The sequence below is a fragment of the Heliangelus exortis genome, chromosome 13, assembly GCF_036169615.1.
Source record: "Heliangelus exortis chromosome 13, bHelExo1.hap1, whole genome shotgun sequence".
Taxonomy (NCBI): Eukaryota; Metazoa; Chordata; class Aves; order Apodiformes; family Trochilidae; genus Heliangelus; species Heliangelus exortis.
In genome coordinates this window covers 6126118-6145383 of record NC_092434.1, presented here as the reverse complement: position 1 = coordinate 6145383, position 19266 = coordinate 6126118, and the positions used below count along the sequence as shown (strand labels likewise).

Here is a 19266-nt window from a genome sequence, read left to right as displayed (position 1 = left end):
TCTTCTAAAACTTCTCCCTCTCCTCACACTCCGTGCATCACATGCACAGACATGCAGCAAATCAGCCACTGAGGAATTCCAAAGCCGGTGCAGGACTGCCTGGGAGAGGCTATTTCTCTTAGCCTAGAGCAATGCTTTAAGACAAGCTTTAAATCTCTCAATGAAGGGTTTTAATGGAATTTCTGTTTTCCTTATTCTCCAGACACTGCGGTCGTGGAGCTACTATTTTCATTTTGATTGACAGCTTTATCAACTTATTCTTGATATTCAGCTTTACTTGCCAAACAAAAACCATGGCAGTGGCCAGTGAAGACCCCTGCCCAAGGACTTGGCAAACTACCAGAACCCCCTCAGCTAGTACAAATTCTCATGAATTATTAGTCAAAGCAATAGATGAAAATATAAACAAGATCTTGAAATGGAAGTGGTGATTTGACCACAATAAATATTTTCCAGACGGAGTGTAAGAATCTCAAGGACAAAGCTGTGGGCTTTATCTGACACAGGTAATTACCCATACCAATGGCATTCTTTAGAAATGAAGAAGTATGAGGCAATTTTATCACCTAATGGGAAAGGGCATAAAGCCAGAAAGACTCTTTATGGTTTACAAAGAATATAAATACAATAATTGAATCATCACCCAGCACATGGTCTACTCAAGTTATCTATATAGTATATTCCTTTAAAATATACAAGGACACTTATTAAAGCAGAAGAGAGCCATAATTACTCTTCAGAATAAGCCATCAGCTACAATGTGCTTTTTAATGCCATGAATACCTTAGCTTTTGCTTTCATTTATTTAACTTTATTTAGCCTTTTATTGTAAAAATTACTGCAGACATTATTAGCAGTAATTTTAACATTTTATGAAGTTACTTTGGTGCATCATATAATTATCTCTAATTTAGGACTCAGTAAATTTCAGTAAGTTTTACAAAGAGAAGGAAGAAAGCCTTTATGAAGGTTTAAACAGGAGAAGCTCAGGAATATTAACCTTTTTTGCTTGACCCTTTGTGCTCTCGCTTAGTCGAACTCAAACTAGATAATACATCATTTTTGTACAGAAACACAGAATTTAGCAAGGTAGTTTTTATTCATCTGCACAGAAATACAGGGTCACACAGAACTCCATGGATTCTAATGGGTCACAGGGCATTTGCCAGTGGGCATTGGAGGGCTGGGATGAAAACTGAAGCTGGTTTTCAGCTGTGAGCTATGAGAGAACATTCAGATGTATCACAGACTTCCCCATCAGTGTTTTTCACAGCCCAAGCATAGAGGTGATCCACATGGATAATGGCATGGGAGTGACCGTATGAATAGCAATGGAGCATACTTAGGAAAGAATCTCTATGTAAAATGGTCTCAGTAGTTCAGGAACAAGCATTAAAATTCAGGTGTGGGATTCTGAATAGAAGTTTGCAGCCTCTGATTTCAGAGGAAAGCACACAAGGTAGCTGGGAATAGAGCATCCAAGTCCTCCAGTGCAAAAAAAGAAAAGTCAGAGGAGGTAATAACCATGGGAAGGAGAGGAAGAGAGATCAGCATGAACAGCCTGAGTTGTTTTATCTCTGGTTTCAAGGCATTGTAAAGCCAGGCTAATCATCTCAGTTCTGTATTTGCAAATGTTCATTTTACAAAAACATACTTGAACTGGGAACACTGTTTAAAGCTTACAACACAAAAGGTTAGGTTTCTAGGTGGTGGTTTTCATGGGAGTAAGGAACTGAGGAGTCATTAGTGAGCAGGTATTTGACTAATTCACATGAAGTATTGTTTATTAATGAGTAAATAATTAAACTAAAAATATACACATTATATTAGGAAAATGAGTGCATTGTTTAACTCAAGAACTAACAATTTGCCATCTGCACTTTGCACATTTGATTTAGAATTTCTGAGGAAAATACAATTGATCTTAAAAATACTGTGAAGCATTCATCTACTTTGATAAGTGGAATTCATCTGCTTCTAAACAGAACATGACTATCTAAAATCTCCACTGTTTTTTCTGTAAGGCTGAAGCATGAGAAAAGGTCAGAGTAGAGGTTTTTAACTGACTATTTGTATAGTCAATCTTTAAGCATCTGTCTTTCCAGAATAAAGGCTCAGAGTAGCATGCTTTGAGCTTCTAGTGAAGTTGCTGGGTAGCTAAAATGACAGTATTTTCTGGCTGGAAATCAGAGAGGATTTTTTGAAGGTATGTAATTATGTGCTAGGGAGTTCTTACTGCTTATTGCTGAAAGTATGCAAGTAAGAAGGTTTTGATGCCAAACTCCTAAAACCTGGTTCAAATCCAGGATATTTACCAATATTTAATCTATGAAGAAAACGTTAGAGTAATAAAATTTCATTGTTAAAAAAATCAGCCTCAGAAAAGAACATGAGCTCTAAAAAGATTGTCATAAATACTTCTCTAGAAATTCTTAATTTTTATTATAAAAACATATTAAAACATTTTGACATTTTGTCTCAGTAAGGGAGAGTTTTCATTTGAGCTATTAATTATTTTATTTCAATCCTGAAATAATTTTAAATAAAAGAATAATAATATTCTAGACAGCTTGTCCTCAATCAGTCTGCCTGTTGTTATTATTATTGCTGCTAGCCATTAGAACATTTCATAGCTTGTTGTAATTGACAATATCTAAGTCAATATTTTATAACATTTTAATATGCATGATGTATCGGCATATTAACAATATAATTGCTCTAAAGTGTGGGCCAGATTTCTGACTGTTTTATGCTAGTGCTGCAACACCCTTGATTAAGCTGGAATTGTGAGCAACACAGCAGCAAATCATGCCCTGGTACATTTGCTGAGTCTTAAAACTTTTCTTCATTAAGTTTTCTTTCTGCTTGTACACTGCTATATTGTGTAAGGCAAATCCTTTTCAGTCACTTAATGGCACAATGGGTTTTTTTCTGGTCTTGTTCTATTTAGAAATCAAAACCTGTTCTTCCTCGCAATGATTAAGGCAGTACACTGCCTCAGAAAACCTGGAGTCCTTGTTAGGTTTGTCATGCTGTGATCCACAAGTAGTAAAGCTCTAGTAGCTTTTCACCACACTGTTTTTATTGCTATTGTGTATAAAAAAGGTGACAGAAAGATGTGGTTCCCCCTGGTTGGGTTCGGGTTTTTTTTGGTGGTTGTTTTCCTCCTTTTTCCTTCCCATTGGCAGCTGCCTCAAGGAAGTGGGAAAAACATTTTTCAGAAACTTCTGGTAGACTCTGAGTTTTTCTAAGAGGGTCTGTAGAATAGTGCTTGCTAGTTGCAGATGCTTCCAGAGATGCTGTTTTGCTATTGTTTATTCTTGAAATTAGGTTGGTTGGTTTGTTTATTTTGGGGGGTGATATTTAGCTGCATAATGTCAAATATTTCTCACTTGCCTTTCATCACTAGTACACTGCTAATAGTTGCTATCATTTCTCCATTTTTTATATTTTTGCACTCATCACAACTCACCACTAAAATACACAGCAGTTCATTTACTGAAAGTGACATTAACTGTGAGCTTCAGCCTGGCTTGCATCCTCGTTAGAGACAAATAAGGCTCAATTACACAGTCCTGTATCTGGAATACAGATTGTTTTCCACCAGCATTTGTTTCAGTTTGGTTCCCAGATAGACATGTGGGTGGAAAGGTGTTGGCAATGTACTTTTTACTTTTTTTTTCTTTCTTTCCCTTAAGAATTCACTTAGAACCTGTGAATAAAACAGAATTGCTTTCATTGTCATAAACCTGACATGACTAAAGCAGCTTCCAATACAACCCACTCAAGCAGCTATCCTAATAATTTATTTTGAATTATGTATTTGTTTACTTGTATTGATGTGTCACATATATCTTGATTATGTGTCACTATGAATATAAAGCTCACTGTGGTCAAAATCAGATATGCAGAAGAACATTCTCTAAGGACTTGCTGTTTTCATCCAGAGCTTCTGACAAGAGACAAGCACCCCTAATTGCTACTCAAATATTGAGAAGGTGCTACAGTTTCTGATTAGGATGCCCCTTTTAACTCTTCTCAAGCCTTATCCCATCCCTTTGTTCCCACTGCTTTAGTATCCCCCCTCCTCTCTCCTAGTGCATATGCCATGCAGTCTGATCACTCTCTTATACAATATGTAGGTTGCATGTAATGAGCATTTGTGTTACCTACTGTGTCTATTATCTGCTCTATCTTCCAGCATTTTCTTTTTGGAGTCCATGAAAATGAATAGAAAGAAGTGACACCAGGGTGGATTTTTCAAAACCCAAACATTGTGATTAAAGGGAGACTGCCATTTAAAGTGATTTGTAATAACCACAAACCCTTGAGTTTCTGGGTTGTTGTTTTTATTGTTAGAGGTGGGGGCTGCCTATGCTTCCCATACTCCCCCATCTCTAAGGTGGAGATGAATAAATTTCAGCATTCTCTGCTCCCTAAAGGAAAAACTTACAACTCAGCTGTGAATCCCAGTGCAGCAGCAGATAGCTCTTCCTCTCTACTGTCATGGCTAAGTTTAAACAGAAAAGTGCCTTTTGATTTTTCTCTTATACCCAAGGATATGGTAAAGGAGACCCTCTTCATAGCTGTAAACTGCATTTGAGGGGATGTTTTGTTTTTCCAATCTAGTTTGTTCTTTCCAAGCCCTTTTGTTCTGTCTGTGCATCCAGACAAGGCAGTATCATGAAGAATCACCCCGAAAATATGATGCTTCTGGAAAAAATTACTAATGTTTCTTAGTTTTGCAAATGAATCGTTCATTTCACAGAGTACCAGATGTAATTACAGAGTAGCAATTTGTTAGACTGCTGAAAAACTGCACAGATTAATGCTATGAAAAATAACAAAGAAGTTGAATTTGAATGTCAAATTATAGCTTGCCCTCTGATAAGCAAAATAAGGGCTGATTCCATCAATATATATTGTATCTGTATGAAATGAATATACTTTTTTTAAATGTGGTTTGGTTATCAAGTTGTATAAATCTGTGTTGATCCTTTGAAGTCTGCAAAGTATCCAGTTGAATTCCCTGTTTTAATATAAATTCATATTTTAAATCTTAAATTATTTTACATATAGGAAATTTGTAATGTAATATTAAGGACAGGGACTAGATTAAGCTTCCAGAGCAGAAGAGATCTGACTGACTTCAGTAGAAGCTGAACCAGACCTTGAATTGGAAGGGAAAAATGCAGAGTGACAGAGTCTGCTTGTGTTACTTGGCTACTACATCAGCGAGCAAAGAACTCAGTGCAGGGCTAGGTGGAATGTTTCATTTTTCTGCAATTTTTAGGTAATTGATTCAAAAATCTTGCTTGTTCTGACCTATATTTGACAATTTTTATGTCTTAGGTGCACCAATGGAAAAAAAAAATCCCATGGATTTTTTTTTGTATTATCAGCAACCTAAAAGTATAATCTGCCCTTCGGCCCAAGATGTACATCTTATTTATTGATTAAATATAGGATGTGTGTGGCCTATCTTAGTCCCCTCTTTACAGATGGAACTGATGAACTTTGTAAATCTCCTAACTACAAATTCAGTTTCAAAGTCAAGCTGAAATGTAGTCTGCCCTCAGTTTCCCTCCTTGTCCTGCTTTCTGGAACACGCAGTCAAAAGATGGTCCTCACTCTGTACCTGGTTATCAGGGATGTGTGGTTCTCCTGCATTTACCCACACTTTGGAAGCTGTTTTAAAAAGTCTGACATCTTTTTCATGGCAATGGGAGGTAAGAACCTGGACAAAAATGGAGACCATAATAAAATAAATGGAGTGATCTCCTAAAAGACAGCAAAACTTTTCAACTCTGCTACTATTTTTCTTCCAAAGAATGACTTAAGCAACAAACAGAAGAAATACTTTTCACATCTTTTTCTTCCTGCCTCCCTCCCACATTCATGTACATGTAGAGACTCGCAAAATCTGTGCTCCTCTAATGTGTTTGTGTGTGCTGAAATAAATACAAATGGAACATTCATTTTGATGCAGTGTTTGTTTCTTGTCTTAGCAACTTTTATAGAAGCCTTTCTGCCAGGCACTGCTGTATTTATATTACTTTAAAGACATTCCACAACTCTCAGTATTTTCTCATCCTTCCAAGATACAAGAATTTTGGTGAGGATCTAAAACCTCATGATGATCAATCCTGTTTGGGCTTCTTGTTTGGTTGCTTGAATTTCATCCTAATTCAGAAATACCTTATGTTCTGTTATTTTTAACAGACATATTGCCAATTACTGATGTCTTTTCCTGACAACTTCAGAGTCAGTTTCAGGCACACAGTCTCTTGAATAACATCATTACTTAATACTTCCAGACAAATGAAGTATGCTGCAAATGAATGCTGCAGGATGTGGTTTCTATAGTTAAACTTCAACATAAATAAAATTTCAGTTTCACAATATCATCTGTTTCTCAGGATTCTTTAAGTTAGATTTATCAGTTTTATATTGCAAAATGATTGTTATAAACCGTGTTATTACACAGGTGAAAGATTGTACAAAGAAAGCAACAATATAAACCCTAAGAGGAGAGGTAAACTTGTTCAACATGTAAATTATCCTAGTAAAGTCATCTGACAAAACCTTGTTAAACAGTGGGGGAGAGATCTGTTAAAATACAACTTAATAAGTTTGAACTGAAATATGTAATAATATGTGAAACAAGTGCTATTGTTTTTATTAAGTCTACGATTCAGATTTTGTTTAGATTGTTAGAACTAGGACTTCCTGTAGTTCTAATTTAATATATGATTAAAGCAGAAATTTCACTGAATCAGAGAAGCATGAAATAGCCATTTCCAAGCTATGTAGTGATGATGATAATAAAAGATGTGTTATTTTTTAGGAGTCTGCTTTCTATCCAGTTGCTTAATTTTAGTTAAAATGCAAGACAGTTTATGACATTAAAGAGAGCCCTGCAGTGACTTTGCATTATTTAATTAAAGGAAAACTGGATTAAACTGGTTTTCTTTGGATTAAACAAATAATGAACTTCATTTTGTGCAGACAAGAATACTTTCCTTTAAAGATTACTGTTCTTTGAGACAACTTGCATGTCTCTGTCAAGAAAAGACAGTGGAGAAGTGTTTTCAGTGTGTTTATGAAGTGTTTAAGTGTTTATGGGAATTGAATAGCTGCATTCTCTTCTGTTTGTAAAGGCACAAGACCAAAAAAGTTATTTATTAGCTCTAGTTACTTCTAGTATTAGTTGCTGCATGCAGTAACATTAACAATGCTCAGTGCTTTGCATTACAAATTTCCAATGTTGCACGCAGATGTTTTTCCAGGGTTGAAGAAATGTGTTGATCACGGGAAGAACTTGTGTGGCTCTGCAGCCTCCAAAGTTCAGGTTTGGAGACACTAAATGGCTTGATAATGGATTTTTTTTTTTTTTTTTAATTTAACTTTTATTATCTTATCTGCCTTTTAATTTAGGTAATAAATTCCGTAGCCTTTTTTAATCCTGAGTAAGTTTCAGTAGGTGTGTTACTCAAAGATGTGAACCAGCAAGGTCTGTATTTCATTATTCACTGTTCCAGTAGAATCTTGAACTGGAAAGAAAAGCAGAAGATCTTTCTAGGTCCTTGTAATTCTTATAAACCTCTCAATATGGATTTCTAAGCTGAACTTCTCGTTATTTTTTTGAAATTTATTTATTACCACTTATAAGTTCCACTAGTTATTTTTATATTGAGTCATCCTTGTGTCTGTCTTGACATTCCTTTCTTTGTGTGTGATCTGTGCTCATTGGAGGCAGCAGCAGCCTGCTGGGTCTTGGAAGTGTGGGCAGTAATTGAGACTTCAGGAGAGACAGAAAAGAGCTGTACTTCTAGGAAATTATGAGCAACATTTGCATTTGTGTTTCTTACAGCTTCCTGCTGTGCTGTGGCAGTGCTGTCCACAGATGACCACTGGAATGTATCTGAAATTGAAAACTAAGTCTTTTTGTGCAGCCTTACTACAAAAAGAGTTTCAGTAAGCTACTAGAGTGGAAATTTTCTCAATGTTTTTAAATCTTGCAAGTCAGTGTGCTAAATTTTCAAGCCAAGCCATTACTTCTCAAGTGATAGTCCTAATGATATACTTGTATTGCAAGACTCAAGGAAGGTCTTTTTAAACTGGGAATCACAATAAAAACAGGTGCTGACGCTCTTGCAAATTCATTTAGTTCCTCAGAGAGAGAGTCTCCAGGTTTACACTCTTATGATTTTTAAAAATATAATTGTTTGGGACTTAAGCAATCGATCTTACTATCTGTCTGGTTCATGCAAGAAGACTCAGTCTCTTTTAATTCTCTTGACTGGGTGGTTCATTGGGAAAAAAATCCAAACTGAACAGAAAAAAACCCACTATTTAATACTCAGTTTTGTCACTAGTTTAGAAAGAACTGACTCTCCATTCATACAAATGAGGAACAGTTCTGAACACTGAATACTAATCAGTGAAGGCCAAGTGCATGAAGGACAGACAGTTGCCCGTGCAAAAGAAACAGTTCCTGTGCTCTGTGGCTCAGAGTGGATCCATTTCAAACACTTCCTCCTTTTAGTTTATTGGGCATTGCTAACAGAGATGGATTTACACTTGAGAGGGATATCCTCTGCATTTATGTTTTACCAGTGAGAAATTTGCAGCCATTAAAAGTAAGAAAATAGGCAGATGAAATTGATACTGTTTTCAATCCATGAGTGAAATTTGGATTGCCTTAGTGCAAAATTTATTGTATTAATAGGTATGCTTAGGATGATTTTTATTTACAGGGAAAACACCTAGGACAAAGTGAAATTCCACTGAAAGTTTGCAATGTATTCCTGTGGTGGGCAGTACAAGCAGTAGATAAAGTTCTCTCCATCTCTCTTTCTCAGCAAGAAATATCACCACAGTTACAAGAACCCTAAGAGTCGGTGGATATCCCCTTGTTTGGAGATTTCCAAACCAGTTGGGTCTCTCTTGTGTTTAGTAAATTAATTTTTTAAATGAATTCTCATCAAGTCTCTAATTATAATATCTTTAAATTTAATGTTTGTATTTCTGATGAAAGACAAACATTTGGAGGGCAGTCACAAGGGACATGAATAATTTCTTTAGAAGCTTATCTAATTAATTATATTTCTCTGTAATGTCTTTAAAATTTGAACTGCCATCATTTCATTAATTTAGATAAAAGTAAATCTTTAGTGTTTAAATATGACACTAGTGCTGAGAATTCTGATAAGCTCAAGATTTATTGTCTGTGTTTTTATCAAGTTCAGATTAAAAAAGTGTCTTAAAATGTTTGGGATTCATGATTTGCATATTAACTTTTATTTTATTTCAAATGCATTATTTCATGGCGTAAGTGTCACCTCAGTTGTTAATAAGTAAGATTTTTGTGATGCAAAATAGACATAGATATTATTTTAGGGGGGTTTCTTTTTCTTCTGTAACATGAATCTTTCTCAACTAAAACTCTGAACAACTTCAGATGGGAAGCATCTAACAACTGATGTCTTGTACTCTTCCACGTCCTGTACAGGTGGAATTTTAATATTTCAGGCTCCCCAGCAAACATAAAGCCTTTTCTGCAACAGTAGCACATATGATGGAAGCCTGGCTTCCTGTCTTTGAAATAGTTATTCTTATGCTATTTCAAACTAATGTTAGTAGAGCAATTGAAATTTACATTTTTTTTTATTTATTGGTAGAGCCTCAAAAATTATGGCTGTCTTAAGTATACAAGCCAATAAAAAAAGAAAAAAAAAGGATGCAAGAGAGGTGGACTTTGATTTGGTCACAGCACAATTGAATTTGATGGAAACCAGAAGAAATACTGCTTTTATAGTTATTCTTCCTTTAGTCATCTTCACCACTTGTAAGTACTTGTATTTGTTATGAGAGGTACACTGAATGCCAGGCAACAGGAACTTCTGTCCTGCCTTCCCCTACACCACTTCTGTATTGCCAGAGAGCAGAACCCCCATGGACTGATGGCAGGTTTGGACAGCTGCTAAACTGTCACAACAAATGTGAGTGATTTGATACCATAACTCAGGGTAGCAGCTTTCTTCCCTGCAGTCATAATTTAGGCAAAAGCACCTGGTTCAATTACAGGTCAGACCCAGACTCACACAGTGTGCATTTCTTCGAATTGTTGATGATATAAAAAGGTAAAATGCTATGATTGTGAAATAATACTCACTAGGAGGTGGATTTTGAATCTAGTACTGAGTGACTGGTAAAGGTATTCATGTGCTGTAGAACCACTTCTTTAAATCTTCAGCTCAGCCGGTCACCTCAGTTTAAACTGAAGTCATGGTTTTGCTCTTTGAGGAAAAATAATCTAAAATATTCATAAACAGTATCTTAAAAATAAATTAGCTATACTGAATTGAAGGAAACACAGAAGGAACTGAGCGTGAAATCTTTTCAAAATGGAGTGTGAACTGTTGGTTTAGATTTTCCTTACATCTTAACAAGGTTATTCTGCTCATTACAATGATAAACTTTTATGCAAAATAGACCTGTATTATAAATAATGAGGCTTTATTTTGGCAAAGGGATAATTTCACAGGTCATATGTTTGGTCAGTGGCAGATGAATCAAAGTGCTTTAACAGTCCAAAGTACTATCGAGCTTTGCTGATGTCAATCTACCATTTATCTTTCTCACAATGTGGTTCTCCACATTCCTCGTATTTGTAATGAAGAAATAATAGATGTGCAGTCAGAACAACTAATAGAGTAAAATGCTTTGTGCCCTGCCAAAGATAAACAAAGAAATAAATCTATGCTGTTTACAGCTTTCCCTTTTCCATGTATAATGGACTTTATCAATAAAACAATACAAACTTCATCAAAGAAAAATCTTACCAATTTAGTCCAAGGAAGGTCTTCATTGAGCTAATCTCCAACAAATGTCATTTACAATAGGGATCTATTTATTCTTTTCAACCATAAATTACTGGCCATCCTTCTTTATCTCATGCTGCAACTCTACGATCCATTACAGATGAGACAACCCAATTAAGCAACGGCAGAAGAAAGGGAGAGTATGGCTACTGTGAAGCCTTTATGTATCAGTCCCAAATGAAGTATGCTTACCTTTTATGCTTTGATTTCTTTTATTTAGGGAACCACAGTCAAGTGTCCCGGCTGCCTGTTGCTATCAAAGTTCTTGATGTAAATGACAACGCTCCTGAGTTTGCATCAGAGCACGAAGCCTTTTTATGTGAGAATGGGAAGCCTGGCCAAGTAAGTATCTCTGTGCTTTGATATGTGAGAATTGAGCTCAGTTTCTCCCTCTCATCTTATCTTTATTTCCAAAATATGTGCCTATGCCTACATGCTAACAATTCCTAAGATTTGATTAAGATGAACCTATTATTGTATTCTGTGGCACATCTCTCTAGATGGACATCAGTATTTTTTAAAGTACAAGTCTTAAATAAAGGTATCTTGGGACAATATTCAGAAGAAAGTGCTTTTCCCTTTCTGATGTAGCTCATCACTTCATAGGTTCATGTGTGTAAACAGTTAAAATTATAATCCAACCAGAATTCCAATTCAGTTATTGAATTATATTGTAGCTGGTCCCATGTATAGTTTAAAAGAAATAATTAAAACACTAAAACTATTTCACCTCACCCATATCAGTTATAATCTCTTAACTATTTAGTGCTTACTTTTCTGTGACAGTTGGGAATAAACCAGAAAACAAACCAGAAGTTGATGGATAGTCAAGTAAATTGTAACTGTATTTAAGGTATCCAAAGAAGGACGGGGTGTTGGAGAAGTGGAGTTCCAGTTTTCATTACCCTTCACAGCATAAAACAAACATGTTATTGCCTTCTTGATTTGATGAAGTAAATTGGTTAGCAAAGGAATTGACACAACACATTACAAGGTGAAATGAACGTAGCAGTGTATCAGAAGCAAGATTTAACCTGTATAGCCTTTTTAAAAGAAAAGTAAAATGATTGCTTAAAGGTATTCATTTTGAAGGCCAAATCTACATAAATAAAAAATATTTCTTATGGCACATAAATGACAAGATAAAGCTTCGAAAAGATTTGCAGACTTCTAGAGAGTAATGAAGTGTAAATGAGATTTAACTTTTATCCACCTTGAGAAATATTTTATGTTACAAAAATTCACTGTTTTAGAACTTTCTAATTTATGTCTGGATTGTGACATTTTATTTAAATAAACGGCAGCTGTCAGCATGACACAAGACTTGTTAACCCAACTATTCCTATGTCTCGTGGGTGTTAGGCATTAAATTCACTGCTCTCCAAAGAAGGCTACCTGGCAATTGAGTTAGAAATTATTTTCTTTTAGTAATTTTAAATTACTACCTATGTAGTAGTATATGACCATCTACCTCTGCCAAGACTGGATTGTTACAGAAGATGATTTGACTTTCAGCACCCCTTTTTGTTTATTAAAAACGTGCCAACAAAATGTCATTTAAGAAATGAGAATTCTCTCTAACCACAGAAAAGCAGACTATTGAAAGATGCCCTTATGGGCAGGCAGTTATATTAATTTTGGTTCTAGCTTCCAGTGGATTTCTGTTTAGCTAAGGATGGATTTCAGATGCTGAGTAATTATGATTTCTAGGATATAATAAATTCAAGTGAGTATTATCCAGGGCTCAGTAAGCTGAAATCAGAAAGCTGTGTTGCACAGTGTTTTCTGAATATATTCATCTAGGTGTTCCTATCAAATTTCAGGTTTAAGAGGTGGTGAAAAATGTTCACTTTTCATTTTTAGAATAAAACAATAAGCAAGATTATTAAGAGTCAGCTGATAAAGGAGGCTTCTGTTTAAGCACTTAAGGAGAACTTCCATTTAACCATGATATTCTTCATCTTTCATTCTTGATCTGATGGCAGATGTCACTCTTGAGCATGAATCCTCGTGTGAACTTTGCAGATGGTTATTAAATATTTGGCTGCCAGCATGGATGAGATGGCACTGATCCTGTAATTTATTCTGTGTTTTAAACAAATAACATCACTGAAACAGTAACCAGTCCAGAATTATCACCAAGGTTAGCTTCTAAATTTAAGTCACCAATAAAAAATGATCTGCTCCTGTGAAGATTTAAGAATCCCCATTACTTTATTGTTTTCATAATTCTTATTATTCTATATTCAGACTTTTTAAGACATCATATTCTTTAGTCATGATGTAGAGTGAAAAAATTAAATGTCTCACCTGTGAAATAGCTAATATGAGAAAGACACTGCTCTTTTGCATAGTAGCAAAACCCTAATTTTGATAGTTCTCCGAAGTTAAAACTTGAATATTACATGTACAGGAAAGGTACAATTGTGTTACCCTATTCCAATCTATTTACATTTGCAGTTCAACTTAAATCCAGGTTTAAATAAAATTTGAATTACCTTTAAGGGAGATTACGTTTGAACTATTTATAAAACCTGATTTGCAGCCACTAGATAGATTGAACCATAAATTCCAGTCCAGTTTCTGATTGTTCTATTTTGGGTTCTGATATAATTGCAAGCGACAAGTGCAGCTGCTGGTGATGTGACAGAATGTATCAAACCCTCTTGATGTATGACATTACCAGATGCATTTTCTTAGCTTTAACCTACCTCTTACAGTAGAGGTACTGCAGCTAGTCAGAGAGGAAAGAGAGAGGGCAAAGAAATGTATTTGTTCATGCACACATTTATGTGCTCCTTTTTATGTACAATACAAAGTTGCTTGCAATGTTTTCCATCAGCTTTAGGGGGGGGAAAAGAGAAAGATTTAAATGTCCTGTTACAGTACCTCTAAGCTAGACCCAGCTCCTGCCATTCCCTGTTATCCCTTTTTAAAAATTATTATTATTTTGTGTAATTTCATTTACTAAAACCAGAATAGTCATAGCTTTGCTGGCTGTAGCTATACAGTTGATTGCTTTCCAGCCCAGCTAAATTCTTATCCTATACTCCTAGAACACAACATCTGTATCATTGGGTAAGAAAAGTGCCTCACTGTTCCTCATTCCATACCCAGACCCTTTCCAGTGAAGTGAAGTTTGCTCAAAACAAAGCTACAAAATTTTCAAATGCTTAAGTAGTGCAGACAATGATGCCTCAGTGCTCAAGCCAGTGTTTAAACTAGAACAATATAAAACTGTACAACAATGCAACGTTCCTCCTGTCTCTTGCAATTTGTCTCTGTTTTATTCAGTTGTAATGGAATTGCCTCTTTCTGACAGAAGAAATCTTCAGGAAGATCTTTCTCTATCTGAAGAGGCAGAGCTCATTCAAATGACAAAAGGCAGGTTCTAGCAGAAACTTGCTGTCTTTAGCTGAAAAGGCAGAGTTATAATTGTACTGTGATGAGTCTACTGCTCATGGTATTATGAGCTTGCAAAATAATTCAGAAATAACCAAGAACACCAAACTGCATAAATTTGTTTGGAGTTGGAAGAGCAGTTTTAGTAAAAACAGGGAACAGCTTACTAATGATAAGGAACCATTCTAAGCAAGGTTAACAAGTTGCACGGCAGGGAAAGACATTTGAACAGTATTATGTATTAAAATCACACATCCATCCCTGGAGGTGTTCAAAGGTGTGTAGAAGTGGTGCTTGAGGACATGGTCTGGCAGCAGTCCCAGCACAGTTAGGTTGATGGTTGGACTTGGTCATCTTAAAGGTCTTTTCCAACCAAAAAGATTCTATGATACATTGATAAGAATTTTTTCCTTCTATTTATCCTTCTACATCATTCATTGTGATTATACTGGTAATCTTTTATAAATACTTCAGGCCTATGTGGCTTTGTAGAAATGCAATACAAGCCTGCAGACTATAATTCCAAGTTGTCCTAGGATTCATTTAGCTATTCATTTAAATTCAGAGCTGTTTATGAAACAAAATTTGCCGATTTACTATGTTTCTACTCGAAGTACAGAATCAAATATATGCATGAATTTAAATCAGCATCAAAGCTGAAATTTCAGATGGAAAATTTCAGAAATTTCAAGACTGAACTGCATTATTAATGGATTACTGACTTTCACCCTAGTGTTTATGCTTCTGTAGAGAAAAAAAAAATCTGTTCTTGTTTTCTGTAGAGAAAAAAAAAAATCTGTTCTTGTTTTCTTTATTGTTGATATTGACTGATTTTGTTATGCATGTTGTTATTAGGAGAGAAACGTCTGTAATGATAGGTAAGGCAGGTCAGCCTTGGAAGATTCTCTGCCATGTTATGAACCACAAATTAAGAGTTGGAGAATTACTTCAGTAGTGTTCTGTTACAGGATCACACAACACTGAGAGATAAAGAATGGTCATCAGCATACTAATAAAAATGTGTGATGAGAATTACAGGACTTTTCTCACCCCTATGGAGTGATACAGCACTCCACTATGGATACAGCAGCTTTGTGACACTATATATATGTTATGCTTTATTTTTTCTATATTTTTTTTAGAGCTTATTTTAATGCAAACACACAAAGAAATAAGGTTTCTATGGAAACACTAAAGCTTAATTCCTTGATGTGTGCATGTAACACAACAAATGTAATATTCCACAAAGCCTGTCTTTTGTATATAATTTTTGGTGCATTTTCAGAGAAAGAATGATTTTGTAAACAAGGAAGGGAATGGAGAGAAATAACTGCAATATAAGAATTCTATAGAACATAAAGAGGTATCTGTAGTTCCTGGGGAGGGAAAAAAAAACAACAAAACCAAAACAAAACACCCAAACAAAAAACCCACAAGGACAAAGATTAAGCCCAGTTTTGATTTCATTAACATTTCTTATGTAGATGATGTTCTAAGTTCTTTTATAACCTTTCTGTGAGCTAAAAGTCCTTATTGCTAATGCTCTTGGCTACTGGCTGTCAGGTATATTGATTGAAAACCTGGACACAGTGAAGTGAATCTTCACAGTCAACTCTTACATAATGCTGGAAGAATTAACACATATGTAGCCAGCAGAGATAAACTTGCATAACCATCTGATAAACTGCACCTCTTATGTGCACTTGACCTTCAAGAATTCACTGTGCCATTATCCTTTTCCCCCTGTTGCTTTCCCATGCTAGCAGTGTTAGAAAATAATAATCATAAATATATATCTGTACTAAAATACTTGTTCATCTTTTCATTCTACACTGCACTTACCTGTGGTGCAGTGTTACTACTACCTAGTCCAGCCCTGAGCCTGATGCATGTGGATAGTTTCGTACCTTCTACCTCTGTAAGGAGACAGCTGAAGATGTTCCACGTCTGTAAATGGCTCCATCTCTGCAGTGGAACAGACAGCACCTGCTTATGTATTTTTGAGCTGCTTATACTTATTCTCTCTGTAGCTCTTGAGGATCTGTTATGCAGATGTTACATTGGAGACCTATTTCTATAAGCAGAAGCTATGTTAGGCTTTTTCTTTCCATCTCTTCTAATACATATGTTTGAAATCATATCAGTCCAGGTTTCACCTTGGCAGATGCAGTTATCAATGAAAGAATCTATTGATTTGATATTCAAACAATCAAAAACATTTTCCACTAGATTTTTGATAATCAACCTGACCTATCTAGAATATGATTAGGGAACAAATTAATTGCCTCACATTCCTTCCTAAGCTGCCTTACAAATTATCTATGCCTTTATCAGTACCTTCTCAAACACCGTTTTGCATATATGTATTTATATTTTATGTTGCTCCTTTTGGTTATCTAGTAAGATTTTAACCTTTCTTTAGCTCTTGATGAACATAGAATGAGATATTGATTATTATCATAAATGTAACATACACAGAGTGATAGTTCTTCCTCTTGCAGCAAAATCAGTACATTAGTTTTTAGCATTTTGTTTGTGAAGCTTTAAGAATTTGAAGTATAAGTGTATGAATTTAATATCAGACCCTGTTTCCATATTTTTCTATACTTTTTAAAAATGAAAATTGTAGTGATTTGAATTTAATTGTCCAAGAAATTATTGGTCATTTGCTTTAAGTATTACAAAAATAGCTACATAAGACAAAAAGGTTATTAAAGTCAGTGAACATGGGAAAGGTCAATAATTCTCATTAAATTCCTTATAAACCTCATCTAGCATGAGCTAACTACCACTGAAATTCAGCTGTGCATGCAGGATCTGCATCCAGTTGTCTTTGTTTCTACTTCTCTGAAAATAACTTTGAATCAAAAGTAGACACATCAAATACAAAAAAAATAATTTCAAACCCCTTGTTTATTTTAAAATAATATTTCCTCCTTCATATTTCTGGGCTACTCAGACTATCCAAACACTCTCTTGTCCTGTCAGCCTTAGTATCCTGCATTATTCTTGGAATCATTTGGTAACGATGGTGTTTTAAAACAAACCTATTGTACTAAAGCAGGAAGAGCAAGATTTCACTGAAATGAAGTTAAAAAATCCAAATATAGGCATCATAAGTGTTTCTGAAACAGTTTTCCTTCTTCTTTATTGCTGAACAAGAATTTGTTACTCACCTGAATCAACAGCAGCTTCTACTGGCCTCCCCTATGCATCTAATCCTTATTCTTTGCTTTCTTGTTCAAGAAACAATTTGAATGGGCCTGATACAATCCCTGTCCCCCAGACTTTCAGTCTATGGTCTGGAAAAGCCTTGCAAGAATATAAATTACTATTTTTAATCTGGCATGTAGAAAAATAGGAATTTGTCCAATAGAATGGAATGTATTTTTTTCAATATTGTGTGTTTTTCAGGAGTGTGAATACTTAATGAGAGCATTTTCTGTTGTAGATAATTCAGATTGTCAGTGCTGTTGACAAAGATGATCCTAAAAATGGGCATTATTTCCTGTACAGTCTTCTTCCTGAAATGGTCAACAATCCAAATTTCACCATCAAGAAAAATGAAGGTAAATATGAGACATATATAACGTGTATCTGAGCAACTTCGTTTTGAATTGCTTTGCTGACGTGTGGATACTTTACCAGTTCATCCCTTGGGCAATTGCAATATAGATAATCTGTTTAAGGCCACCTTCATTATATCTCTGAAACTATTTTCAACATCTTTACAGTAGATAAGAAGAAAGTAAAATGGATACTGAATTGAGGTCCAGAAGGGTTTGCTGCCTGTTACATTTCTATTAATTTGAATTTCAGAAATATGCTGTAAGATGAAAATCTAAAACTGTGTTGATAAATAAATGTTTATCCTATGTTGACTGAATACAGATGGGAGCATAAAATTAGGTGTCTACTTAATCCCCCAAACAAAACAGCTTTTAAGCCTGTTTGTTGTGTATATAAAGGTTCCAAAGTGTTTCAGTTAGGCACTTTTACTAGAAAGAAATCTGCTGGATCAGCAAAGCCCAGAAGGGCACTTTGTATCACTGTGCTTTAGAGCACTTCAGGAAGGGCATAATGTCATTTAGTAGTACTATAGAAGTGGAATTTCATGCATGATGGAAAAAAGACCCATTTAATATTGTTGAGCAATAAATTTACAGTGATCCTTTACTTTGGCACACAGATAAATTTGAAGGTCGTGAGAAAGAGCTAGGAATGATCACAGGAATGCTATAAATAGTGCCTTGTGTATTAGTACCTTCTTGAATATTCAGCAAAGTTTTTCCATCTTGGTGCATTTTTTTTTTTTTTTTTTTTCACCTCCAAAGTAAAATATGTCCCTGTCAGGAATTTTAGTCAAGGTTGTCTATTATTTCTGGTTTGAAATGATAATGAAGGAGACCCGTATTTAGTCCATTACTGTAAGGAAGATGTATGTGTGAGATGTGTGTGCATGAGTGCAAAAGTAATAAAATATCAAATAAAGAGAAAATGCTGTTTTCAATTTTTATTCTAGCTATTTCAACTATGAAGAATGTTGGTACCATTTTGTTAAATAATACTTCAAAAACCTAAATTCTTGTATCTGCTTAAAATATTTGAAATTTTCTTTTCATTAGATATGTTTTTATTTTATAGCATTCACAAAGTGTGTCTCTACTTGTATGTGTACTTCCATGTAGGAAATAAATCTCTGTATGTCTTCTGCACTTAAATGAGAAGATGAAACAAAGCTCTTGAAAATGCATTTCACAATCGTCAGTAGTGCAACACCAATTTTTTTAAGCTCCCTAAATGTGAGGTGGTTTGCTTTGCACAGCATGGCAGAGTAAGAAAGGTCTTAGCATTTCTCTTCATGCTTCAATATTCAGCTGATGTCACAAACATTTTCCTTCCAATTTGTTACCCACTAAAGACCCCTCCTAGCCACAGCCAATGGCAAAATGACTCCTGATCTGAGTGGGAGGGAGGA

General features: G+C 35.1%; 1 protein-coding gene across 2 annotated transcripts in view; it reads left to right on the top strand.

Moving 5' to 3' along the window:
* CDH8 (cadherin 8) overlaps positions 1 to 19266 on the top strand; it is a 141097-nt gene that overhangs the window by 96976 nt on the left and 24855 nt on the right. For both annotated transcript variants that reach the window (XM_071756671.1, XM_071756672.1), the window contains exons 9-10: positions 11107 to 11228; positions 17740 to 17857. In XM_071756671.1, the coding sequence (XP_071612772.1) occupies positions 11107 to 11228; positions 17740 to 17857 (240 nt within the window). The remainder of the gene's footprint in view (positions 1 to 11106; positions 11229 to 17739; positions 17858 to 19266) is intronic.